Here is a 27970-nt window from a genome sequence, read left to right as displayed (position 1 = left end):
TATTACTAGCAGATTAGTAGTAAAATAGAATGAAATAAAACCAGAGAATTCTTAGTTTCAATATAGGTATAGTTTGTTTAGCCTGGTGAGCGCATTGAGTGTTAGAGTACAAAATGGGAGCAAAATAACGTAACCAGTCATAGCATAAAAGCAGTATCTACAGTTTATTGTATCTAGAGAAATCTACAATGACAAAACTAGATTTAACATCCACTTTGATTTTACCATGTTTTATGAAAATTTGACTTCCAGTTCAAGAAGTCTTTTTACTCCCTTTCTCTTTTACTCAAGAGGATGGAGCTGAAATTGTTAGCTATTATGACAGATTAGAATGTGCCTTTTAAAAAAAACTTTCCTCCCATACCATAGCACCACCATAACATCAGAACGTATTTCACCAAGGAATGGGCAAGATTCTGCTCTGTTGGAGTGGTATAAATCCAAAACACCTTCCTATGCCCCCTTACCTAGGATAATAACCTCTTAGGGGCAAAGTCCGCAGAGCTATTATAACCTCATTTTTTAACAAGGTAAGTAGTAGTGTAAGAAATACTATTGTTCACAAACAGGTTAGAATTTATCTAAATATTAGGCTCTTTTTCAGTGTAGAATAAACTTAAATCCATTTGTCAAAATGTATTTTCTAGCTACTGCAATAATTTCTTAAGAAATAAGCTTACAAATCTCTCCAGTGAGGTTGGAGAAGCAGAAGTTTTTTTTTAAATGCCCTAGGTTCTTTTCAATGCATCACTGTTTTACTTAGCAAACAATCAATCTGTGGCATCAACAGAAGTGTGCAATGTGTCTGATATAGAAAGTTTCACTCTTTCTTTTCCACTTGAGTGAGGCCACCAAACCCAATTCCTTTAGGACCAAAATTCTTTGCATAGCAAACTGCAAAAGAAAGGGAGAAAGAAGTTAGTAATTAATATTTTTAGTATTTTTATGTAGTAAGTAATACTAAAAAAACTCATTTATAATTGGAAATCACAGTAAATAAAGTACAATGGCTAGGAAGGCTGTAAGAATAAAATAAACATGGATTCTCTTTCTCAGGCACATCTACTATTCCGACAATGCAACCTCGTTCACTCTTGTTGCTTTTGAGATAGACAAACTGGTTAGCTTTGTCTGAAGTCAAGTCAAGCTCCTCTAAGAACAACTTTCAGTACTGTAAAATACTCAAAAAAATCTAGGTTATAGGTATTAGAGGCAATTCTAACTCCTGTGAATGCTTTTTGTTTGCAGAGCACGTGGAATAAATATATTGGCTGGGATTTTTAAAAAGGGCCAAAGGGAATTCCTATTGAATTCTCCCTTAGGCGTCTTTGACAATCCCAGCCTAGAACATTGACATACAATTCTTTATACCCTTTTCAGACTATTTAAAGGTGGATTGACTCTGTCTCTGAGAGAGAGAAATCCAAAGTAAATCCTTTATCTTCAATGCTGTTAGCATATTTGTGAAGATCTTTGATTCCCAGTGTAACATTCCTTGGAAAGAATCTCAACTAAGACCATGGTCTTATAATGAGAAGCTTGTGGGCAGACACCTGTGTCCTTGTGGAAACCTACTGAAGTGAGTGAAGACCAGTTCAGATGCAGGGGTTTCCCCACACAAATCATTTTGCAGGATCAATGTGATTCTTAGTGGAGAGAGATCCCAAACTTGAGAAGACTTAATATTTATGATAGAAGATATAGATTAATTTGCTTTTTAAATTCACTCCCAATAAGTGATGAGACTGTGGTGTTGCTATGGGATTGTACAAATTATAGATCTTTCTTTAAAGCAAAGAAACGGGGTGAACTAAATATACTTTCCCAAGTTCAGGTATCTAACAAAGATAGGTGGCGATGCCTACACTTTGTCCGAGTAGAGCAGACTTAGAAGAATATCTTCAGCCATATAGCAGAAATATCTCATAAATAGATTGTACTTACCTTTACAGTAGATTTCTCCATCCTTGTCTGTAACATTTGTAGATTCTAGGCTCTTTCCACAAATAGCACAACGGAAGCAAGTCTTATGCCAAGGCTGAGAGAGAAGGCAGAGACATTACATTATACATTACAAAAAGATTATATCAAGTAGCTAGTATGAAACTTTGACAAGCAACATATAAAGGGTTATAGTTTTATATTTTCTTTGGATGAAAAGATTGAAATTACGTTTCATTAATTTTCATTTCATCTCAGTAACATGTTCCATTTTAGTCACAATAGGTCACTATGCTGATTTTTTGTCATTGCACCCTATCCTAATATGTGACTCCTAATGACCTTCTTACTAGCTAAGATGTCTCAAATGGTGGGCAGAACTTGAATCAGACCCCGTGGGCTATGCAGCAATTGCATGTTAGCCATTGCTTCAAACTTTTAGATTGCAGAGAATTTTCAGTGAATGATCCTAGAACAGCAGTTCCCAAACTGGGATCCACAAAGTGGTAGCAGGTTACATGACACTGGCTTCTTTTTTTCCAGCTACACAATCATTAAAAGCTTACAAAATAAACAAGCATTTACTCTGGCTGGCACAGGGATGTTAGGGACAGGAGGTGGCCCCTGCAATAGTGAACAGTAACAAGGGGCCACCAAACCCAATTAAGATGTGGTTCATACAGTGAAAAAGTTTGAGAACACTTATCCCGAAGAATGAGTTTGCAACCTGAGGATTGTGAACAGATTTCTTCAGAGTCCCTTTCTTCAAGGGGAGCAGCTGCGGGGGTGGCGGGAATGGTGTTTTAGGGCATGTCTACATGAACAGCGCTGCAGTCGGCACAGCTGTACCGATGCAGCTGCACTGCTGCAGCGTGTCTGGTGAAGACGCTCTATGCCAATGAGAGAGAGCTCTCCCGTCAGCATAATAAAACCACCTCCGCGAATGTCGGGGGGGAGAAGCTCTCTCAATTTGGTATAATTCAGCAAAATTTAAAACCAGTTTTAAAAGAGCTTTTAAAATAATAGAATAAAAATCATGTAACAATCCCTTACTTTTCCTCCTCCCATTATTTTCTCTGCAGCATACACTGATTTGCCACAGCGGGGACACTTATCCACATCTCCAAACTTTTTGGTGAACTTTGAAGGGTTGGTAGGCGTAGAAGGGCGAGCAGGCTTTGGTGAGCTGATGGAAACATAGAGATTTTCAGTACATTTAAACATCGCTTGAAAAATCATGTTTCCATTCTCGAAATCTTCTTTCCAATTCAATGTATTTTTTCGGAAGGGTTAGTCAACATTACAGTATTGGTTCACAGGACGTGAAGCTTGATTTATAATACAGGAAAATAAAAAAATTCTACAGAAGTAAGTGCATTTTACAGTGCTAAGGAGCTATTGCTATGACTAAGGTAGCAGATGACATTGCCTTGGTTTTAGTGAATAGCTGCTGGTCTTAACGTTACAGCCAGCTATAACATTGTCTTGCACATGGCAGTGGCCATGTGCACAAAAAAAAGACTGTATTTAACAGAAAGGGAGAGGCAAGTGAGGAGTCTAAGAAAAAATATCTGTATTAAAGATACCCTGATAAATACAAAGCAGCAATACTTAAGTGTTCTCTCTCTAATCAACTAGCTGCTGGGACTTGTTAGTGAGAGGTTAATAAAAAGAGACAGGAATCTGAAATGCTGTCCTCTTTGTTCATTGTAAAGCATCAGCAGCTAGTTTTTGTTTGTTGCCTTCAAAAGGCCTATACTATGTCAAGGTCAGAAGCAGAAAAATGGTTTCAACCTATATTTCTGAACTATCAGCCCAACCCAGTGTCAGCTCTTAGTCATTCAGGGCGTGACCTTTGAATTCCTGGATTGTCAGACTGCAACATGTCATTAAGCCTACAGAAAGTTAAAAATTCCTGGTGTGACACTCACAATAATGAATGTGCCTGTGACAAAGGATTACTGATAAATACGCTCTCTAAGCTTGTACCTTCAGTATGGATATATTAGCTTCATTACAGAGGAAAATGTTGGAGTCATTTAGAAATGTGCAGCTTTGAAAATCACAAACTATTATAAAAGCATAGTGACATAGGCAGTTATCTGCAGCCAGGATTCTATCCCTCTGTTGAGTCATATATCCTCAAAATGGTATGTGACCCATGAGAGAGGATTTATAATGGATATTTTCCTGTAGAGAGAAAAAGGTTAACAGCACGGGGTACTGTAACTATTACTATATTAGTAAAATATAAGTACAATGCAGCCACTCAGAGGGAAAGATATTTGATTCTATTGTTCTATGGTGAACATGATTGTGGGATTGTGCAACTACTAGCAAATTACAGCTGCAGTGACTATCTAGGTCTGTGGTGATATGTAAAGCAAGGTTTCCTGTACCGTAATTGCCTATTGGAATAGGGAAAACATTTAAAAAGAAGGCTTTCAAGAGACTGAACATTATTAAAAATTGGCAGAAATGACGAGACTCATGGAAGAAAAACCTATGATTGCATTTATTGTGCCTCTTATGCTAGATGTTGTTATGGAAACCTAATGAAGTGTCCAATAAATGGAGAATATACATTTTAAAAAAAGGTATAATCAATGGGATTTAACTCACTGTTGCAGATCCAAGCCTAGATGTTCGCCAGTATCAGTGCTGAGACACCCTGCCCCTTGTCCAAACCCAATACCTTTGGGACCATATTTTCTTCCATAACAGGTTTTGCAATAGATTTCAGATTCATGAGCTGCTACTGTAGTACTGTCCAGAGCTTTTCTGCAAGCCACTAAAAATAGAGAACAAAAGTGCATATAAAAATTTGTATTTACAAATCTGAGTATTAACATACCTCAGAATTATTGAAATACCAGTTATTTTGTTCTTGAAAATGGTTGCTATAAATCAATATTATGCCCTCATCTGGAACATTGAGTTTATTTCTGATAACCCTGTTGAAAAAAGAATATAGCAGAAATAGGAAGAAAGGAGTTCTGATGTATAGCTATTGTAGGGTAAATAAATGTTTACAAATTTGGATCTAGGATAAAGTTACCCTATGGTCTCTCACTGAAGTAATTAGCATGTATCTGCAAAAAAATAAATAAGGAAGGTTATAACCCTTTTAATATGCTTGCCATTGCATCCTGGAAAGACATGAAGCAGAAGATTAAGGGCTATATTTAACCCTTGATCTTTGTGCATAAACCTCTTTAGCATTAATGGGAGTTCCCCGCATAAAAGGCAGATAGCCTATAACACATACATCTGCTTTGAAGCCCTTAATTGCTCATGATTGAACTGAAATATGGGAATTCCGCTCAAGTGAAATCTCAGTTTTGGAGAAACCTGATTTCCCTTTGTTAGATGGGATGAAGATATGGGTTACTAATGTACACGGCCCCTCCTTCCCCCCCACCCCAGTTTCTCATCCTTTAAAACTGTAGAAAAGTTAATCAGCTGTCATTGTTATAAGCACAAATATTAATATATTTTAAATTCAGCATTTACTAATATTCTGAGACTCTGCTCTTGTTTGTGATGCAAAAATGCCACTCAAGTCATGTTTGAGTCCCTGATAAGTAAAATCATTTCCCAAGTATATCTAATTTATTGTTGAAATATCCAAGATGAACAGAATGTGTCATGAAAGGGAGTAAAGAGCCAGCTTAGTCACCACTGTAAATCTAATCCAGTTTGGTACTAACCAAAAGTGTCTGTTGATTGCTCTATAAAAAGGAGTTGACCTAAGCCTTGTTACTGGTATAGTAGCGACTGTAGTAGTAGCCATCCTGCCAGGCCTGAGCATGGAGGCCAAAGATTGAATGGATCTCCCTCTTAACACTGGAAGAGGTCCCTCCAGGAAGTCAAGGCCAGCACAGAGAAGGTTAAATGAATTCTTTGCATTGGCCTTCACTGCAGAGGGTGGGAGGGAGATTCTCGCAGAGCCATTCTTTTTAGATGATAGATCCTGAGGAACTGTCCCAGATTAAGGTGTCGATAGAGGAGGTTTTGAACAAGTTGATACATTAAACAGTAATAGGTCACCATGACTAAGTGGTATTCACCCAAGAGTTCTGAAGGAACTCAGATATGAAATTGCAGAACTACTAACTGTGGCATGTAACCTATTGCTTAAATAACCCCTGTACCAGATGATTGATGGATAGCTAATGTGATGCCGGTTTTTATAAAAGGCTCCAGAAGTGATCCTGGCAATTACAGGCCAGTAAGCTTCACTTCAGTACCAGGCAAGTTGGTGGAAACCATAGTAAAGAACAGAATTATCAGACACATAGATGAACATATGTTGGAGAAGAGTCAACACAGCTTTTGTAAAGGGAAATCATGCATCATCAATCCATTGGAATTCTTTGAAGATGTCAACAAATGTGTGGACAAGGGTAATCCAATAGCTATAGTGTTCTTGGACTTTCAGAAAGCCTTTGGCAAGTCCCTCACCAAAGGCTCTTAAGCAAAGTAAGGGTCATGGGATAAGAGGGAAGGTTCTCTCATGTATCAATAACTGGTTAAATAGGTTAGAAAAAAATGGTCAGTTTTCACAGTGAAGAGAGGTGAATAGCAGGGTCCCCCCAGGATCTGTCTGAGACTAGTACCATCCATCATATTCATAAATTATCTGGAAAAAGGGGTAGTGAGGTGGCAAAGTTTGCAGATGATACAAAATTACTCAAGATAGGTAAGTGCAAAGCTGACTGCAAAGAGTTACAAAGAGATCTCACAAAACTGGGTGAATTTCATCTGCTATTTTCTTGACCAGTCAAAGTTGATAAATGCTCAATGTTGGGGTCTAATTTAGCTATTACCGTTCAAGAAAGTGATCTTGGCATCATTATGGATAGTTATCCAATGCCAAGATCAAGGTGCAGCAGCAGTCAAAAAACCCAACAGAATTTTAGGACCCATTAGGAAAGAAGTAGATAATAAGACAGAAAATATTATGCCATTAAATAAATCCATACTATGCCCACAGCTTGAATACTATGTGAAGTTCTGGTTGCCCCATCTCAAAAAATATATCCTAGGCTGTGTCTACACTAAAGGGAAAAGTCGATCTAAGCTATGCAATTTGAGTTATGTAAATAGTGTAACTCAAATAGACATAGCTTAGATCTACTTACCACGGGGTCCACACTATGCGACGTTGACAAGACACTCTCCCATTGACTCCCCTTACTCTTCGCGATCAGGTGGAGTACAGGAGTCGGCAGGGTCTTCATTAGACCCGCTAAATCGATTGCCGATGCATCGTCGCAGTGTCGATCCTCTGGTAAGTGTAGACAAGCCCTTAGAATTGGAAAAAGTACAGAGAAGGGCAACAAAAATGATTAGGGGTATAGCGCAGCTTCCATATGAGGAGAGATTAAAAAGACTGGGACTGTTCAGCTTGGAAAAGAGATGACTGATATGATAAAGGTCTATAAAATGAATGGTGAGGAGAAAGTGAAGAAGGAAGTATTATTTACTCCTCGCAAAATGCACAAACGTGGGATCACCCAATTAAATTAATAGGCAGCAGGTTTAAAACAAACATAAGGAAGTGCTTCTTCATACAATACGTAGTCAACCTGTGGAACTCATGGTGAGAGAAATGTTGTGAAGGGCAAAAGTAATTGGGTTTTAAAAAGAATTAGATAAGTTCATGGATGATAGGTCCATCAATGGCTATTAGCCAAGATGGTCAGGGATGCAACCCTGTGCTCTGAGTGTTCCTAAATCTCTGATTGCAAGAAGCTGGAACTGGCTGATAAATTGCCCTGTTCTGTTCACACCCTCTGAAGCATCTGGCACCACCCATTGTCAGAAGACAGGATACTGAGCTAGATGGAGCTCTGGTCTGACCCAGTATGGCCATTCTTATGTCATTATCGCTGGAGCAGCACTGCATTTGGTGTACCTGTCCTATAGATAAATAGAGCAGTAAGATAGAGAAATTACCTCCTCTAAACTATCTGCTCCCTGGCTCTAAACATTTGGGTGGTCCCTTGTGTAATGCAAAAAGGGAGCTGATCACAGTGAGGCTCAGCTGGCAAGCTACATATTTATAACCACTTATGAATCATATTCCAATCAAAGTGCTGTCCAGAGAAATAGTCCCACTCTGATTTTGCCAAATGTTTCAAACCCATTTGTTGGTATTAACTTTCAAGAAGAGCTTCTGGGCCCCACCCAGAAGACTGCTTGCCTGGTGGTTGAAATAGGCATGGCTTTGGCCAAAATTGTATCGCCACAGAAAATATTTGCAAAGATCAAAAACTTCATTACATTTGTGGTTTCCTGGCGATAGTCAGAATTGCTGGTGCTATGCATTGGCATCATGTGTTGGGTGGGATTCCACACAAGGTATCTCCAGAAAATCCTTCTGATGATCGGGAACCACTCACCAGATTCAGTGCAAAGTATCAGACATGAATCATCTCTGAATGACCCTTACATACTCTCACTTCCCACCCAGTAGGCTTATTTTCATTGTATCTGGAAGACAAGATGGCCATGGGCCACGCTGAGAAAAAAAAAAGCATCAAACTTCTTGAGTGTACAGCTTGTGCTGTTTAGTTTTCTAAAATTTCCTCAGCTGTCACCTTCTGATTTACTTTGACTGCATCACTAGTGGCATTTCTGAATAGAAAGAAAAGAGTAACCAGAAATTGAAAGCTCCTCTCAGAAGCAGTGTAAGTAATATTCTAGGCAGAGAAGAATCTGGTGCCTTTCAAGGCAAGTCACATAAGGGGTACACTGAAACAGAAAATAAGACCTGAGGTCATCCTCCTGATTCCCACCAGCCAGGAGGCTTGGTTCTGGGGCTTAATAGAGCTAGCCATTGAACCTCTAATGCACCATTAGAGAACACCAGACCTCATGAATAAGGGGTCCCTTTCTCATGAAGTGTAGTTCAGCAGGGATATAAGGACTGGAGGGGAGCTCCTGAGCAGTACTTCATTTGTGCCAGGGCTTGGCAGTTCATAGCCACAGCACCTCTAGGCTTGCCACGTCAGTTATGAAAATTTAAAAAATTGCACTGGCTAATTGCTTGAGCCCAGGCACCTCTTTCATTACAAATTAAGCACTGCTTCTGGGTCATCAAGTCCAGCCCCCTGCATGCAGGCAACCCATTGTATAATCCCATTCATAAATTTATCAAGTTCCATTTTAAAACTAGTCAGGTAGTTTGACCCCTCTATGCCTATTTGGAAGGCTGTTCCAGAACCTCACTCCTCTGATGATTAGAAACCTTCTAATTTCCAGCCTAAATTTGTTCATGGTCAATTTGTTCTTGTGACACCATTGTCCTTTATCTTAAATAGCTCTGATCCCTTCTGGAGTTTACTCCCCTGATGTATTTATAGAGAGCAATCATATCTCCTCTCAGCCTTCTTTTTGCTAGGCTAAGCAAGACAAGCTATTTTAGTCTCCTCTCGTAAGATAGGCTCTCCATTCCCCTGTTCATCCTAGAAGCCCTTTTGTGCACCTGTTCCAGTTGGAATGTATCTTTTTTGAACATGGCCAACCAGAACTGTACACAGTATTCCAGATGAGGCTTTACCTCAGGTACTTACCTTAATACTTGCCTACTTTTACAGGAAATACATTGCCTGATATAGCCAAGGATCACATTTGCCTATTTCACAGCTGCATCACCTTGATTAATACACTGTGATCAACTACTACACTTTGGTCTTTCTCTTCCTCAATAATTTCCAACTTATGAGCCCCAGCATGCAGCAGAGATTCTCATTGATCCCTACATATATGACCGTGTACTTTCTTGTATTAAATTTATTCCCATTTCTGTTTCTCCAGTCCTCAAGGTTATCCAGTTTTTCCTGTATAATATCCCTATCCCCCTCTGTATTCACAGTGCCTTCCAACTTTGTGTCATCAGTAAATTTCATTAGCACACTCCTACTTTTGTGCCTGGTTCTTAATGAAAATATTAACTAAAGATTGGTCCCCAGACCAAGCCGCCTAGCCCAACAGTTCTCCTTTCAACACAATTTGTTGTCATCTCCCCTCTAGCCAGTTCCTTATCTAGCTTACAGTTCTTGTACAAATCCCCATCTTCTTCAGGTTAACTAATAATTTTTCAGGTGATACCATGTCAAATGTATTACTGAAAACCAGATCTACTGCATGTCCCTTGTCTAAAACATCAGTTATCTTGTCAAAGAAAGATATGAGGTTAGTTAGGTATGATCTACATTTGATAAACCCATGTTGCATTTTATCCCATTTTCCATTTACCTCCACATCTTTAATTATTTGTTCTGCAGTCTTGTATTTTATTGAGGTCTAACTAATGCAGGGGTGGACAAACTACAGCCCCCAGGATTGCCACCCCCATGGTGCCGCGGGCCCTGTGCCACTCCAGGAAGTGGCCGGCACCACGTCCCTGTGGCCCCGGAGCTGCTCCAGGTAAGCTGCACCCCAAACCCCTCCTGCATCCCTCACCCCAACCCCCTGCCCTGAGCCCCCTGCTGCACCTCACACCCCTCCTGCACCCCAACACCCTGCCCTGAGCCCACTGCCGCACCCCTTCTGCACCCCAACCCCCTTCCCTGAGCCCCTTGACACACCCCACACCCCTCCCTGCACCACTGCCCTGAGCCCCCTTGTACACCCTGCACCCCTCCTCTGCCCCAACCCCTTGCTCTGAGCCCCTTCCTGCACACCGCACCCCCTCCTACCCCAGCCATACATTCATGGCCCTGCATGCAATTTCCCCATCCAGATGTGGCTCTCGGGCCAGAAAGTTTGCCCACCCCTGAAATAATGGGTCTATAGTTGTCCAGATCACTTTTTCTCCCTTTCTTAAATATAGGTACCATGTTTGCTATTCTCCAGTCGTATGGTACAACTGCCAATTTTAATAGATTTATTAAAAATCCTTGTTACTGGACTTGCAATTTCATATGCCAATTCTTTCAGTATTCTGGGATGGAAATTATGCAGTCTCCCCATCTCAATAACTTGAGCAACACTAGAGTCATTGATATGCTTAAAGCACCCAGATAGAACTCAACCAGAAATTCTGTTCTTTTATCTTGCCATATTTCACTTCTGGTGTGAGAGAAACAACAAGAATCTCAAATATCTGGTGATCTCAACTATTCTAGAGTTTCTTCGGGGTGGTTTAGATAAGGTTCTACAACCAAGCACCAAAGAGAGCTAGGTACCGGCTCTGTTCTCTATGCAAGGATATTATAAGGTTTAACTCACTGCTAAATCTCTTGGAGATCTTTGAATGGAAAGTGCCATAGAAATGTCAGACATTAGTAATAGGATACAAAGTTTTATCCTCTAGGTCACCAGTTTAAATCTAGCCCGGACTGAAAGAGACTAAAAGTTAATAAGAGCTGACAGCTGTTAGTGGTCTCAGTTCAGTTCCCAGTGAATAGGTGTCCATATTATAAAAAGCCCACAGCACAACTACCACTAATTAGCACCACTCAGTGTCAGCAGAGTAGCCGAAAAGTGAATGGGCATTGAAAGTAGACTATTCTCTCATCCTAGAAGTTACCTCCCCAGGTAAGGCACTTTGGTGAGACAGTTTGAGCAATGCTACACTGCAATTGCTTATGCTGTCCCTGTTCTATGGATAAATAGTTCTGGAAACTGAATTCCACTATCAATCCAGAATCTTTCAATAGCATTAATACTATAAAAACCAAGAAGCAATACAGTTTAGCAAATAGTGGTCATGTTTTTTCAGACGGGACTAGTAATTTTAGGTGCGTCAGACTTTTTTCTTGGGGGGTGAGCGGGAAGTGGAACCCAAGTTGATACTTGGAAAGGCATGATTTTCAGAAAGTACCGAGTACCCGCCTCATGTCTCAAATGTGGCATGTGCAAATTGAGGCATCCACTTTTGAAAAATCTCTGCCATTATATGCAAAGCCCTTTCTCGGATACCCTTTGGACTTCACCTCCTCCCCCCCACCTTAATATGCCTGCAGGTTTTTCAAGGCTAGCATCTAATTTACACACTGACTATGTGACTTGAAGAAAAAGGCAGATTAGCTCACATGACTAGCACACAAAAATAAAGTGCGTAGTGAGTAAAGAAGGGCTGGGAGTTCAAACTCCAGAACGGTTAGTTGGTTATTTTCAAACACTTTTTTTCATGAAAAGAAAAAGTTATGGATCAAACTGTGTCACTAGGGACCTGAGCTAAAACTCATTGAAGTCAGTGGGAGTCTTTCCTGTAACTTCAGTGGCTTTTGGATCAGGCACTAGTTGCTAATAGGCAGTACAGTGATAAAAATAGACAAAGCTATCCAGGAAAAAGAAACATATTTGCAATTATTTTTTTTTAATTAATGCCAGTAAAACTAGAAGCTTCTGTTAATTTGTGAACCTGATCACTCTTTGCTGCATTCTCATCTGTTCTGCAATGATAATTATGTTTACTGTGGGAGTTGAGGGATGATGGAAACTCCAGCAGCAGATAAAATGGTTCTATTTTTGGCACCATACAGATAGAGTATCTATGTACCACAACAGATGGAGAAAAAGCCCTTGAAGTGCTATTGTTGAAATAGCTCTGAGACCTGTCATCTGCTCAGAGACCGTTCATAAACCATCACTAAGTGGTTTCAGGTTTATAAAGCGAGATCCTGCCAAATATCCACCACAGCTGTGTTTTAAGTAAAATCCAAGAGGGAAACAAAGTAGGTAAACAGCAGTCTGCACAAGGGAGTGTTATTTCACATTCTTCATAGGACAAATTGTACTCAGTGCAGGTAAGTGCCACCTATAATTAAGATTGCAGGACACTTCCCATTATAAGACCTTATTTTCAGTTGCTGCCAAACTTTAACAGTTTGGGCTAAAATTTTCCATGCTGGGTTTCTGTGTCAGATTTCTTTATTTATTGTTTACAGTTTTAGCTAAAAACGGTTCATCTGTTTCCAATAATGAATTAGGGAGAAATAGTGTCTTTCCCATATTCAATTTTTTTTTTTTACAGTTGTTTTATTGAGACGATCTTGTTTTGGAGCAGGGACTTGAAATTTGACTTGGGTGTGGGGGAAGGGAGTGCCTTTTGCCATCCTGGTGAAAATGTGCCCAAACCTGGCCAAGTTATAAGCCTCTGAGAAAACTCCATTTGCGCATGCTCAGTAGAGATTTGTTAGTTTGACAGCTAAATTCTCTGACGATTCCCTGTAGACTGAACATGCACCATCCCTATAGAACAACTGAGTGTGCTTCAGCCCAGGGCTGCAGGGATGGAGCAGGATTTTCCCTGAAGTTGCTCCTTCCAGCTACTGAAGGACTACTATGGCACTGGGCATCAGAACTGAGAGCAGAGAGGCAGTTTTTCCTGTGCTCTCAGTGCTTCCACTGGGTCTGGTTCTGTGGAAAAAATAGGATGTGATCATGTAATTAAAGACTGTATCATAACACATATGCAAAAGGAAGCTAAATGAAGGTTCCACAGGACACCTTAATTCTGGCATTGCCTAATTCTTGAATGCATGATTTTGCAACCGTAGTGTTCGTTTAACATAGTTGGTTTTGTTTGGATGTACTATGTAATATGTTGGTTGAACTATTTCCCTATACTTGTACATCTCCAGTCAAGAAAAAAAATGCTATGTTCTCAATGTTCCTGTCAATGTTTATGTACTACAATATGGGTGCTACATCAAACCTAAGAAAGACCGCTATTGGTGTGATGAGGTAAACTATTATGACTAATGCAAAACCAAAAATTTACTGTTGTGCAGAGACGAAGCCAGGAGAATTTCAACTCCAAAGGAGATTGTCATGGGCATCTAAAAACAGGGCTATAATGGAAACTACTTTGCAGCCTTAATTATACTGGTTGCTACTACTGCCTGCTATAATGACTTGTTTATAATAATGATATGTACACAACGTCTGCTTCCATTTCTAGCATTTAAATTGGTTTAGTAATGAGATTTAAGTTTTAAAGGGGAAAAGATTTGCTATAAGGGATATCTTCTATTCTTTTCAACTAACCATGTATGAAGAATACAATGTACCAGCATTTACATGATTGGGTTACATTTTCTATACTTGGTGCTTATCATCTTCAAAGGATTTTATAAACAAACTATTCACCCTAGCCTGGAAGTAAGCATTGTAATTAGATGTGGAGAAATACAAGCAGGGAAGTTAAGGTCAGTTTTTTCAAAAGTACCTTATAATTTTGATTATCTCAATTTTTGGTTGTCCAATTTGAGTGTGCTCAGCAGCCACAATTCCAGATGCAGTCAATCAGAATTACAAGTGCTCAGGACCTCTGAATATCAACCTTGAGATGTTTCAAGCTGGACACCCAAAAACTGAGGCACACGCAAACAGCCATTTTTGAAAATTTAGGCCTAAGTGATTTGGCCAAAGCTTCAGAAGGCATCATTGTTGGAGGCAGGATTAGAATTTACGTGTGCATGACTCCAAATCCCATGCTCAGACACCTAGACTGCTTTTCTTCATGGCTGTGCAATCTCTTATTTTATTTGGAAAGCCTGCCATGCCTGTCCTGAGCGATGAGGTGTGTCCTAGCACCCAGTACAGCCATAGAATATTGCATGATAGCGCACAAACATGATACTGACTCACCTACTCCAGGACTGATCAGTATTACCTGGAACTAACTGTCATGGAAAAAGAATCACCAGTTAGCATACCTCTCAGCTGCCAATTGTTATAAGGACTATCTCTGATTTTGATACTTTTTTTTTTATTCAGATTTTTTGCTTCTGTCTCAGATGTTTACTGCAGTATCTAACTTATTAATATTTAAATTAACTACCTCAGTGTGGGCCAAATTCCAAGTCTATGCATTAAAAAAATGTGACTCACAAATATACACTTTGTGCCTGATCCTCCACTACTGTGCACTTTGTGTTGTCATTTACACTTGTGCAAACCACTACCAATCTAAAATTGTCTGCTGACACAGGTGGTGAGTGGAGATCAGGCCAGATATTTTCTGGCCAACCTATTCTTCACTCCCATGTCAAGAAAAAAGCCTGACTGCAAGGTAAATGCTATGGCACTACTGCCTTCCTCCTGTAGGGGCAGCTACTGCTGAGCTGAAGTTTTCTCTCCCTGCATTCTCAGCTCCTCCACTTTCCTCCTGCAGCTCTTAGATTGGTAGGTCCATGGAGAGGAAGAGTCCATTTCACAGAGTTGGCTGTAGGGAGTGAAAAGGCATTGCATAGGGATGAGCATTGCATAGGGAAAGGAGCAGGAGGAAGGAGGACATGGCAATAGAGGAGGCACTTTAAAGATGTCTATACAGAAGGGGTCCAATTCCTGTTGGCATCGCTGGACTCTCACGGCAGCCATCCCCTGCACTCTCCCATTAAGCAATGCCTTCTTGTGTGACTGGGTGAGTTTAAAAGAATTGGTGTTTGCAGTTGTTATAGACCTGATTTTTCAATTTGAAACCTACTCCTTTGTATATTGTAGTTATATTGTAGTCTGTGATGAGTGGTAAAGACCCTTGGGGACACCCAGGGTCACGGTTCTCCCACATCCCAGTTTTCCTATAAAAACATGCAATGCCTGTGTGGAAAGGTGGACTCTACAGCCTACGGCGTATTGCCCTCCTGTGCTGAAGGCAGTACTTAATTTGTGCGGGGGCTTGCCAGGGCCGAGCCCCAGCACCTCTAGGCTTGACAGTTCATAGCCCTGACACCTCTGGGTTGCCATGTCAGTTATGAAAGTAAAACAATTGCTTGAGCCTGAGCAGCTCTCTCATTACTAATTAAGCACTGGCTGAAGAGGTAGGAAGCTGGAGCAGCTGGACCCAATTACTAGGAGCTGCTATTAAGAGGTAAACTGACACAGCCCTTCATTCCCTGATGCAAAGGCTTTCTAACTGTAAGCAGTTTGGTTGTGATTTGTTTTCTGTTAGGAGCCTTGCCTTTAGAGTAAGCACCCACATGAGCACCCTGCTGAAGAGACCTTTACTGGGTGTTGGCTCTGAGAATAGACTGACTGCTTCTCCAAAGGAGGTCCCTTCCCACTCACCCTCAGACTGACCAAACAGCTCTGATTTACAGCAGCTTTACCTGAGCTACCTGTGTCTTGTTCTGCAGTCTGGAGAAAGCCAGAACCTCTGTAGCGTTCAGTGCAATGGGGATTCCCCCTTCAGTCCCATACGTGGGATGCTCCCTATACTGGAAGTAGTATGTGGGGCAGTCTAGAGCTGCTCATGATGGCCTTATGTAGGGTGACCAGATAGCAACTGTGAAAAAACAGGGCAGGGGGTGGGGGGTAATAGGTGCCTATATAAGAAAAAGTCCCAACAAATGGGACTGTCCCTTTAAAAATGGGACATCTGGTCACCATACCTTATGCTGCTCCTGCAGTGACGGTGGGGGTTCTCCTAGGGTCACCAGACAGGAAGTGTGAAAAATCGGGACGGGGTGGTGGGTAATAGGAGCCTATATAAGAAAAAGACCCAAAAATCGGGACTGTCCCTATAAAATTGCGACATCTGGTCACCCTAGGTTCTCCCCTGGTTTCTTGTGGCTCAGGTAGGCCCTCTGTACAGTGCTGGAGCAGTGTATAGGGAAGTAGAGTGACCAGGTAACTTGTGCCTGCTGCCCCCTTGAGGTTCTCCCCAAAATGAGATGTGTATTTCTGATTAAGCTGGCTCAGGGTGAAATTTATCCTGCTGCCAGGGGATCGCTACAGCCCTCTAGTCTACTCCATACCATTTAAGTCCTCAGTGGTGATAAGGGCCTCTGTCTAGGGCTATGTTTCACACCCACTGAACAAAAATTCTAAATGAATAAAGTAAATTAGAGCAAGTCTCTTCTCTGGTTCTGAGCAGATCTGACACTCAAGGAGCTTGTTGCTGCAGCACTAAGTTATTGGAATGAATCATGTTAAAATGGGAGTTATACTGAACATGGAGATATTGCAAAGTTACAACAATGTAGCTCAGCTTACTGCAGTGGAAGCATGTCTTGTGAAAACTCCTGCCATTGCACTGGATTTCCTCAGCATGATACACTGACTTGTCACAAGCACCACATTTGGCGCCACCTCCCCAGTTCGGCATCCTTAGGTTTGAAGCGTTACCTAAAAAAAGCAAACAAATAAAAGAACTGTCAGCAGAAATTGCCCAGACTTAATTAGAGCAACTTGGATTCCCCCTTTTTGTTCTCTTGGCCCCAAAGCCAGCATAGCTGCCCACATGAGTATCACCCCAGTATTTGCAGATTCTCTGGTGGCAAAGAGCCAGCGTACTAACTCCTATACCACTCTGTCTCCCTAAGGCTGGCATATGGGCATCACTGATGGAGGTGGGGGAAGAGGCATTGCCAGGACTTCCATATGCCCCTGAGAACTTTGGCTGCTATCATAGCCCTTGGGGACCCTTGGTGGTCAGCCTTTAGTCAATAGCTGAGGAGTGATGGTCCAATAGACCATGATCAAGAGGAAGGATATTCCAGTGGTTAGGCTCTAGCTGGGGCCTTAGACACCTGCATTCAATTCCCTTTTCTGCTACAGACTTCCTGTGTGATCCTGGGCAAGTCACTCCATTTGTAAAACAGGAAAATACTACAGTACTATGCCTATCTCACAGGGATACTCTGAAGATTGTGTATGCTCAGATTCTATGGTAGTAGGGAGCCATATATAAATATCTAGGATATCTGAGGGCTGCATTTTCCAAAGATTACCTTTTCCTTTCATTGCTGCTTTTCTGCAGCGTTGGCCTTTTCCTTGGTCACTAACTTTCATATAACTTTTGTGTGGCAAAGAGTATGGAGGATCTGGATCCTATACAGAATTTAAAGCTTTAGTGGAGTTTTACAAGTGAATCCGAGGACAGAATTTGGCCTTGTAAATTTTCTAGGGATCAATATTCCAAGCTTATCTGTCAAGGGATACCATATTTTACTGTTTTATTACCTCTCTCCAAAGCAACTGTTGTTTTATTCAAGGCTACCATGTGTTCTTGCTCACTGACAGACGTATAAAGGAAATCTCCTGTACCCATATTTCTTTAAACTTACGATATGATCGATTGTGAAGTTAGATTAAGGAATTAATACCTACAGAATTTAGTCTTACATTTAACGTTATTTTTGGTGGCTTTTTCATGGATACAGGTTGTTCATCCTTCTGAATTATGCAAACACAACAGATGCAACAGCACTACTAACCAGTCAACAATGAATAATAATATTTAGTTTTTCTGAGGTACTTCACTCAGGGATCTCAGGGTTTGCAAAGGAATGTGAACTTCTTATTCCCTTTGTACGGATGAGGATACAGAGAAGTGAAATGACTTGCCCAGGTCACATGAGGTCAGTGTCGGAGCCAGAAATAGAACCCAGGTCACCTGACTCCAACCCCAGTGTCCTCTCTGCTGACCATGTTGTACATCAGATTCTAAAACAACTAGAGCAAATCTGGTTTGCCCTGGGGCTTTCTTGATGTTTCTGAGTCATAGTTTTTAGGAAGACTGGAATGTCATCTTGTCATTTGCACGTCACATTATCAGACTGTTTGGAGCTCCTGGCTCAGGCCTTTCTTATCCTTCTTGGAAAGCCAGTCACTTTCTTATTATAGTTAACTGTTCTTTCAAAGCCAGCTTTGGGTCAGCTTGTTCCAATTTGGCTCTGATAATTTCTCAGCTGAGATATATACCGGGTACTTAGCTAAGGAAAAGATGTTGAACATTGAATGATTCATCAAATCTACTATGCCAAAATTCCTCTTCAGCTGTCGAACAAGAGATAGAGGAGAATTTCTCAGAACAGTGGAGCACAAACCGCTGATAGTCGTTTGGTTCACATTTTGAAGTGTAGTTTCACCTTGAAAAGCAACTATAAAAACGACATTGTGAAGTTTTGTGTTTATAATCTCAGTGATATCTAGTTCAAGTATCTGAGTGAAAATAAGCTGTCTATAACTTCCAGCTCTGCAAACTCAACCTGAAAGTCAAGCTGGCTCTTTCTGGTTTGAATATCACTAATATTAAAGATTCTGCAACTGAAACATAGTTAAGAATGTATGTAAGAGATGGAATAAAATCTTGCTCAATTTCCCATACCTATTTTAGCTTTGTGGTGTTAACAGGATTAAAAAGTAGTAAAAACATGATTTAGTTGGTGAAGTAAGCAGAAGTGATAATGAGTACATTGTATCAGGGGGTAGCCATGTTAGTCTGTATCCACAAAATTAAAATTACAATACCCACCTGAGGAAGTGAGGAAACAGATTGACAGAGCGAGATGGATACCTAGAAATCACCTACTACAGGACAGGCCCAACAAGGAAAATAACAGAACACCACTGGCCATCATGTACAGCCCCCAGCTAAAACCTCTCCAGCGCATTATCAACGATCTACCACCTATCCTGGAAAACGATCCCTCACTCTCACAGACCTTCGGAGGCAGGCCAGTCCTCGCTTACAGACAACCCCCCACCCTGAAGCAAATACTCACCAGCAGCTACACACCACACCACAGAAACACCAACCCAGGAACCAATCCCTGTAGCAAACCTCGTTGCCTACTCTGACCCCCATATCTACTCTAGCGACACCATCAGAGGACCCAATCACATCAGCCACACCATCAAGGGCTCATTCACCTGCACGTCTACTAATGTTATATATACCATCATGTGCCAGCAATGCCCCTCTGCCATGTACATTGGCCAAACCGGACAGTCCCTACTTAAAAGAATAAATGGACACAAATCGGACATCAGGAACGGTAACGTACAAAAGCCAGTAGGTGAACACTTCAATCTCCCTGGACATTCTATACCAGATTTAAAAGTCACTATTCTTGAACAAAAAAAATTCAGAAACAGACTTCAAAGAGAAACAGCAGAACTAAAATTCATTTGCAAATTTAACAGCATTAATTTGGGCTTGAATAGGGACTCAGAGTGGCTGGCTCATTACAGAAGCAGCTTTGCCTCTCCTGGAATTGACACTTCCTCATCTATTATTGGGAGTGGACTACATCCACCCTGATTGAATTGGCCCTGTCAACACTGGTTCTCCACCTGTGAGGTAATTCCCTTCTCTTCATGTGTCATTATATAATGCCTGCATCTGTATCTTTCACTCCATGCATCTGAAGAAGTGAAGTTTTTTACCCACAAAAGTTTATGCCCAAATAAATCTGTTAGTCTTTAAGGTGCCACCGTACTCCTTGTTGTTTTAATGAGTACATTGTAAGAACAGATCTATTGAGGAAGAAGGGCCGTATTTTACAGAGTAGAACTGGACTTGAAAATCCATTATTTTCCTTGTTTGGTAACTCTTTTACTTAACAAAAATCATCATGTTCGCTACTTGAAATCTTTTTCCTGTCCGCAACACTTTCTTTGATTTTTTTTTTAAAAGTACTTTATATCAAACCCATTCATTTAGATTTGTTGTTTTGTCTTTGCGTGAACGGAAATCAAGGGGGGGAGGGATAGCTCAGTGGTTTGAGCATTGGCCTGCTAAACCCAGGGTTGTGAATTCAATCCTTGAGGGGGCCATTTAAGGATCTGGGGCAAAAATCTGTCTAGGGATTGGTCCTGCTTTGAGCAGGGGGTTGGACTAGATGACCTCCTGAGGTCCCTTCCAACCCTGATATTCTATGATTCTAATTTAATTTGTAATATTCTGTTCCCCTGTCACTTATATATCAGATGACTCAGCCCTGCACAATGAAAATATGATAGATTGTTCTTATAACAGGAATAAAAAATAAATAATATTTCAAACCTGGGTTTTAAGATAATGGAAAACAAAGAGAAATGAACAGTATTATGACACAATTGAGAAATTAATAAATGATCTATGCTTCTATCATGCTCCCATTACCATTAGTGATACATTTCTAATTAGTATCAATGGAAATAGAATGGGGCGTTTAACACATAATGGGGTTGCAACTCCATTGAACTGAATGGAATCTCACACCCTCTTACACCAGTCCAATTATCTCCACTCTTTTCAAGTGTGGAAATCAAAAAGCTGGAATTCAGAGCAATATCCAATGACAATGCTATCAGTGCTTGATCCTGCAATGTGCTGAGTGACTCCTGATATTCTTCAATTCCCTTTGGAATCAAGGGGCACAAGCCTGCACCAGTTGAAGTTAAGGAATTCAGTGGAAGCCCAATGGTAATTGAAAGCACAAAGCACCTTGCAGGATCAGGTCCCAGGCCCTGACAAACTGTCAAGAGGGCAGTTGGTTGGAACAGATTGAAATTACGTCATTAGTTGAGTGAAGGAGCAAACATCCCAGAGAAGGTCTGATAAAATTCAGTAATGAACCTCTCGCTGTTACAGGCAGTGGTTACAGCTCTGAAAGGAACCCTTGACACTGATGTTAATTATAGCAACATTAGTACATTACTGCATGAGCTTACACATTTTCCATGCTTTTCATCATCACCTGATGGAGGGGAAAAGAGTCAAGGTAGAAAATATCCCCGAAAGAACACTGAATCTTGTGATGGTGCCACATGCTCTGATCTCTGGCCTGGCCAGCTCTGCAGGCAGGTGCAGAAGTGGGGTAAGGAGGCAGGTCCCTAGCTCTTCCATTCTCATTTTGAGGTGAATTGCAGCCCCTTCCTGTCTCCAAGTACATTAACTACACCTTGTGGCATCCCCTTCCTACATGTACCTCTGTGCAATGGAAGGGCCATGGGAAATCTGACCCTTTAGTTTTGTAGGATGGCTATTATCTGAATCTTAAATATTTTAACTTAATCTTAGGACAAATATCTTATCTCAATCTTGAATCCTGGCAAGAGTGCCATAGGTGTGAGCAGCAAATTCTGCTCTCAGTTACATGAATGCAATGCTCTTTCTCCCTGCTGAAGTCAAGTCATGGAAGTTGAGTTGCACCATGTAGCAGAAGTTAGCTCAAGCTCTTTCATGTCCATGCAGAGCAGAGAAGGACTCAGTTTACAGGTTTAATCCAAATGGATATCACACAGTAAATTTTACTGCAATATTCTTGTCCTACACTATTGTGTCTAAGGCAATAAACAGCTGCTGCATTACACCCCAGAAGAAGACGTGTTTCACCAGTGGGGGAAGTGAACCCTCTATGTCAGTGTCTGTAAAGCACACTGAGGTCATTGTATTAAAGACACTATACAGATGCAAAGTAGTATTATTCCCATGAAGACAGAGTTGACTTTTCTAGGATTCAAACCAGGAGTTGCAGGGAGTCCACACATTTCAAACCATGATATCTTCAAAAGGCGGAATCTCCCTTGCTAAGGCTCCCAGAATGCTCTTTAAGAATGTTCACCACAGTTATCTGGGTGAATTTTGTATCTTGATTTGTACACCCTCAGGTTTGAGTCCATTCCTAAACATGGTATCCAGTACAGATATGGAAGCTGAAACCACATAAGCCTTAGACAACTCTTGTTGGCAAATAGTGCACTCCTGCATGCCTCCAAACCTTCAGTTTCTGCTTATTCAAGGAGGTTAAACCCTGGCTATGTTTCCCCCTTATATGGTCTGTGTATTCACAGAACAGGTCCATGACATGGGCCATGACAGGGCAATGCTATTCCAGCTCAGTGCTACTGTACAACCAATGGGCCTCAAACCTGAGTTGAAATCAAAACATGTAATGTGCATTAGTAATTTGGGATACAATTTTCAAAAATGACTCAGTGCCTTAGGAGCCTACATCCCATTTTCAAAAGCATTAGGAGTTCCCAAGTGTTTTAGGCACATTTGAAAATAGGACTTTGTCTCCTAAATTGCTTTTGAAAATTGAACTCTTAGGCTGGGATTTTCCAAGGATCCCAAGGGATTTAGAGCCCAGCACCCAAATTCCAGTAATATTTGGATGACTAAGTCTTTTAAACTCCATTGAAAAGCCCAGACTTAGTCTCTATGGCCCACTAAATCTGTGGTCAGCCAACTGTGACTGCCAATCATGGTGGTGATTTCTGTGATTTGTAGAGATTTCTGTGACCATAGGGAACGGAATGTGACCACCATACTTGTTTCACATGAGTCACTGAACTGCCATTGGACAGCAACAGCATTAGACCCGAGCATTTCTGTACAGTAGCATTGAGCTGGAGTAGCATTCTTGTTCTGGGCATGCCAACTAGCACTCAGTGTCCCACCTTGTTCCATATCAGAGCTCTGCTATCATATGAAGTACAACTTTCACGTGTCAGGCATGCAGCCATAAACACATGATTCATTTTATTTAGGGCTTCTCAGAATGTCAGGGCAGCGAGACCCGAGGAGTTAGGGCAGGATCCAAAACCTATTGAAATCAGGAGTCATTCTGTTGAATTCCATGGGCATGGGATCAGACCCATAGTCAGGATTCCCTTCTTGCTCAATGCAATTTCATAAAGGAGCAGTATTAAAAATTGATGACATGGTATGGCCCTAAGAATATCATCTCTGCACTGGACAGGGCTACCAGAAACTTAAGGCTTTAGCATTTCACCTCTAAGACCAGGATTCACAATGGGTTAGGGTAACCACTATGTGAATTTGATGGTCTAGACCTGATCATATCTGTCTGAAGTGCAAAAACCACTTTACTATCAGGTCTACTCATAAGATGTCCAACTATGGAAGTCTACTATCAGAATACCAGGGTTGTTGCACATTAGCTTTGAAGTGAATAAGCAGAGCAGAAAATGTAAGGTATTATGGTGACTGGATAGTACAGTGATAGGCACAGTAGAAATGTCTAGATCGGGGTCGGCAACCTTCGATACGCAGTCCATCGGGGTAATCCAAAGGCAGGCCGCAAGACATTCTGTTCATATTGACCGTTGGCAGGCACGGCCCCCCGCAGCTCCCAGTGGCCGCAGTTCACCGTTCCCCAGATTTAGGCATTTAAGTCCCATTTGTGGGTGCCACTACAATCCACAAAACTCCCGCTCAGCTGCTGCCTAACTCTATAGGTGCCTGTTTTTGCAGTAAAAGTTCCCTAGGTTCTGCCTGTGGACATGCACACTGCTGCCTCCCTCTAGGAGTCCAGACGCCTATCTCCTGCTTACTCCCCAGTGTGAGCCATGAACCACTAGGCTGGAGGTTCCAAACTGTGAGGAATGCATGACAAGATTATTAGGGGCTTGCGAAGTCCTGACAGGACCGCACTGAGCGGCGGGGTTCAGGAGTGGACTTTGTCAGGCAGGGGAAGCGGATGTGGCTCTGTTTGGGCCAGGACCAGGCTCTCTGCCTCTCTTGCTTCCCAACTGCTACAGCTGCAGTCACCATCAAGCAGCAGTTACCCTCCTCTGCTGGGGAGGCTGTGAGCAGGGAGTGGAAGGCAGCAACCCAGAAGTAGTAACTGACCCCTTTACCATGCAGGTACCCCTTCCTGACTCCAGCCCTTCAGCGCAGCCCCAGGGTGCAGAGGCCCATCGGTTTCCCCTGCCAGACAGAGCCTGTGCAGGGGAAGCAGATAGGGCCACACTGAAGGGTCAGGAGGGGGCTCTGTCAGCCCAGGGGGGCACTACTCATAGGGTGCAGCCTTCCACTCCCCTCCTGACCCCAGCCCTTCAGCATGGGCCCTGTTTGCTTCCCCTATGCGGGGAGGAAGAGGAGGGCGGGAATAAGCCAGTTCTCAGCAGCTGAGATTGCCCAACTGCTGTGGGGAGCAAAGTCTTCCTCTGCTGACACGTGATGAGTATCTATCTCCTGCCCCCTTACAAAGGGGGGTGCACATGGGACATGAATCTCCAAATGGGGGCTCAGCAATAAAACTTTAGAAACCTCTGTGCTAGGCTATGGGAAATTCTGATGTGGGGCTCCCTCAATCACTCTGATTGAAATTGTTCCACATTGATTAAATATTATTTGGGCTAGAGAGGATCACTCTATAGCGTTGTATACACTGACCTGAGAGGTGGCAGTTCCCTGTTCAAACCCCTTCTCCTCCTCAGGCGGAGGGGGAATTTGAACCCTGGGGTCTTCTACATCACAGGTAAGTACCAAAGCCAGTGGGCTAAAAGTTATAAGTAAACCAGGCCGCCCCCTGCACCCAGCTGTTCTGTGTGGAGTTAGGCCACATATCTTACCTGAGGGGTCCAATCTGGTAGGTTTGCTCAGAGGCTGCCTATCTTCCTCCTCCCCACCCTTCCAGTTCATGGAGATAGGTACCTCCCTGCAGGCTGCACTTAGGCACTTATCTCTGAGGGCTGGTCTACACTGGGGGGGGGAATCGATCCAAGATACGCAACTTCAGCTACGCGAATAGCGTAGCTGAAGTCGAAGTATCTTGGATCGAATTACCTGGGCGCGGGATCGACGGCCGCGGCTCCCCCGTTGACTGCGCTACCGCCACTCGCTTTGGTGGAGTTCCGGAGTCGATGGTGAGCGCGTTCGGGGATCGATATATCGCGTCTTAACGAGACGCGATATATCGATCCCAGATAAATGGATTGCTACCCGCCGTATCGGCGAGTAGTGAAGACGTACCTTAAGAGTGGGGTGGGACTTAGGACACACCCCTCTCATCGGCATATCTAGTGAAATCGAGCCACCTAGAGTGCTGGCTTTTGTGGATCACAGTCTAACGGTATGTCTACACTTAAAATGCTACAGCGGCACAGCTGTGCTGCTGTAGTGCTTCAGTGTAGACACTACCTACACTGACAGAAGGGGTTCTTCCATTGACCTAGCACTGTCTACTCCGTGGGTTGGGTCAGCATAGCTATGTCTCGCAAGGGTGTGGGTTTTTTCCCCACACACCTGAGAAGTGTAGCTATACCAAGGTAAATTTTCAATGTAGATCAGGCCTCAGACTCCCATCTCTCACCATTCTTTGTATAGGGAGTTTAGCTGCCTAACTCAGGCTTTGTAGATCACAGTGTTGTTCCTGTGATCTCCCAGGTGCCTAAGTTAGATGTTGTGATGCTCAGCATCACAGTACGTAAATCCCTTTGTAGATCCAGGCCTTAACCTTCCTGTGCCTCAGTTTCTCCTCAGTAAAATTGGGATAATGATACTTTTGTTCCTTTATGACTAACTTCGAGAGCTTCAGATGAAGTGTGCTATAGAAGAGCTAGGTATTATTACTAGGAACTCTACTGTTCTTCAAAATATTAGTTCTGTAGCAATTTCTAATTTATTTAATATTTTAAACTATCAGTTATAATATGGTATTTCTTGTTACAAACACCTAGCACCTCTCAACATTTGTTTATTTAATAAAAATATTTTTAAACATATTAATACTGTACTAAAACCTGAAAGTTAAAAAAAACACTTTATTTTATTTCTCTCCTGCCACAGCTGTCAGAGTAAATTGTGTTGAACATTTAAGGATCTGCAGTGTCCCACACTGACACTGTTTTATGTCAAAAAGTGTGCCAGTATTTTGATCAAAATCTAAAACAAGTCCTTCACAAAAACCAAATTTAGTCAGCAAAATGAGACTGCAACACAATAAACACTCATATTTGCAGAGTGAAATCACATAGCTGAATGTGGCAGCATTGTGTCACTTTCATAATGACTGTTATATTCACACACATTCAAATGGAATATGAATAATATTTTGCACTTACATAGGATTGATTAATTAATGTAACTAATTTAGCCTCCCAACATCTTTGCAATAGGCAAATATTATTATCTCTTATTTTCCAGAGTGGTAAACGGAAGCATATCGCCTAAGGGTGGGATTTTCAAAATGGCCTAAGGGATGCAGGACCACAAGTCACATTGGCTTTCAGTCATTTAGGCCTTTTCTTTCAAAATCACCTAAATGACTTGTTGAAGAGTTAGCCAGAGTTAAAGCTGGCAAAATTACTCAGGAGTCTTGATTAGACACCCTCCCTATTGATCTGACATTTTCTAGTGTGCTAATATTACAGTTTTGTCAAAACCCCCTTTATTGCATTACATATATTTTAAAAACACCAACAAACTCCCCTACCACTGACACTAGAACCAAATACTTTGAACTGATTTTAGAAAATCAGAGCCATCTGATTCACTTGCGTCTTGGCAGCAGTGCCCTACGTTACAAGTGATCCGTATGAATCAGGTTTACGCAGTATGTTCCTCTAGCACTAATGCCACAATATCAGCTGTTGCGTTCACAAGTGTCTACTTATAAATCTTTGTCATAATAATGGAGCCGTTCCTGGTCCTTCACGCCTTATGCAAAATTCTCATTGTAGAGTTTTACTAACATATGGACACAGAATTATTGTTTTCCAGGACGAGCCAGGCTTCACTAAAATTATTTTCATTCTACACTTGAATTTTTAAACACGCACACACATTTCTAGAATTATTTTCCCCCTAGTGTTTGGAGTTCCCCACAGGCTGGTTTAATCAAACAGCCTGTAGGTGCATGTTTAAAGCAACTCCAGGAGAGAATGACACATCTGCATCCTGTGAATTGCTTCATCTTCTACCTATGCTGTGTTATTTAGTGTTTTATCAAGGGGGCACGTGTTGAATTTGATTCCAAATCAACACATAAACAGCTGTTGCCAGAGATTAAAAATATTTGTTCTGACTGATTTTTTTTATTTAAAATCCTTTTATCTAAAAAATTGTGTAAAATCAGTAAATATTACCAGCTGAACTGAGTTTGGAGTCTTTTGAAATTTCCAGTAAAGTCCATTCATTTTTGTCCTGCTATCTTATTAAGCCTGTATATTAAAATGTTGAGTGTGCCTGGTGGAAAATATGATTCAATTGCTTTTTAATATGACACCCTGTATCTTCAGTTCTATTAAACTGTTAAACGCCACTATGTCAATAAACTCCTATGGACTCCAGTACAGCTGTCAGCCCCACAGAGCTCACACTTCCGCACTATACCTTTAAATTCCTTTCAGTAAAGCAGTAGGCCACAAATAATCCCCAGCAGAGAAAAATGTATTCCGTAGGTCCCTATCAGCAAATAGACCCACCAGAACCCTTTGTGACAATACCTACCGGACTAGGTTATCTTGTCTTCTTTGGCTTGATGAAGAATCTGAACTGGAGAGCTCCTGCACTCTTTAAATATGCTTAAGTGGTCACCAGCGTTGGCTC

At 41.6% G+C, this 27970-nt stretch overlaps 1 protein-coding gene across 1 annotated transcript; it reads right to left on the bottom strand.

Annotated features, from left to right (window-relative positions):
• Nucleotides 1–145: 145 nt before the first annotated feature.
• Nucleotides 146–27970, bottom strand: CSRP3 (cysteine and glycine rich protein 3). Its single transcript, XM_024205052.2, has 6 exons — nt 27872–27970; nt 16897–17028; nt 4564–4732; nt 2995–3127; nt 1945–2038; nt 146–894 (listed from the first exon to the last, which is right to left on the bottom strand). Exons 2-6 carry the CDS (start codon nt 17006–17008, stop codon nt 821–823), a joined length of 582 nt encoding a protein of 193 aa, XP_024060820.1. The 5' UTR covers nt 17009–17028; nt 27872–27970; the 3' UTR covers nt 146–820.

The sequence above is a fragment of the Terrapene carolina genome, unplaced genomic scaffold (assembly GCF_002925995.2).
Source record: "Terrapene carolina triunguis isolate 2854851 unplaced genomic scaffold, T_m_triunguis-2.0 Scaffold96, whole genome shotgun sequence".
Lineage (NCBI taxonomy): Eukaryota > Metazoa > Chordata > Testudines > Emydidae > Terrapene > Terrapene triunguis.
This window is presented reverse-complemented; position numbering and strand designations above follow the sequence as displayed.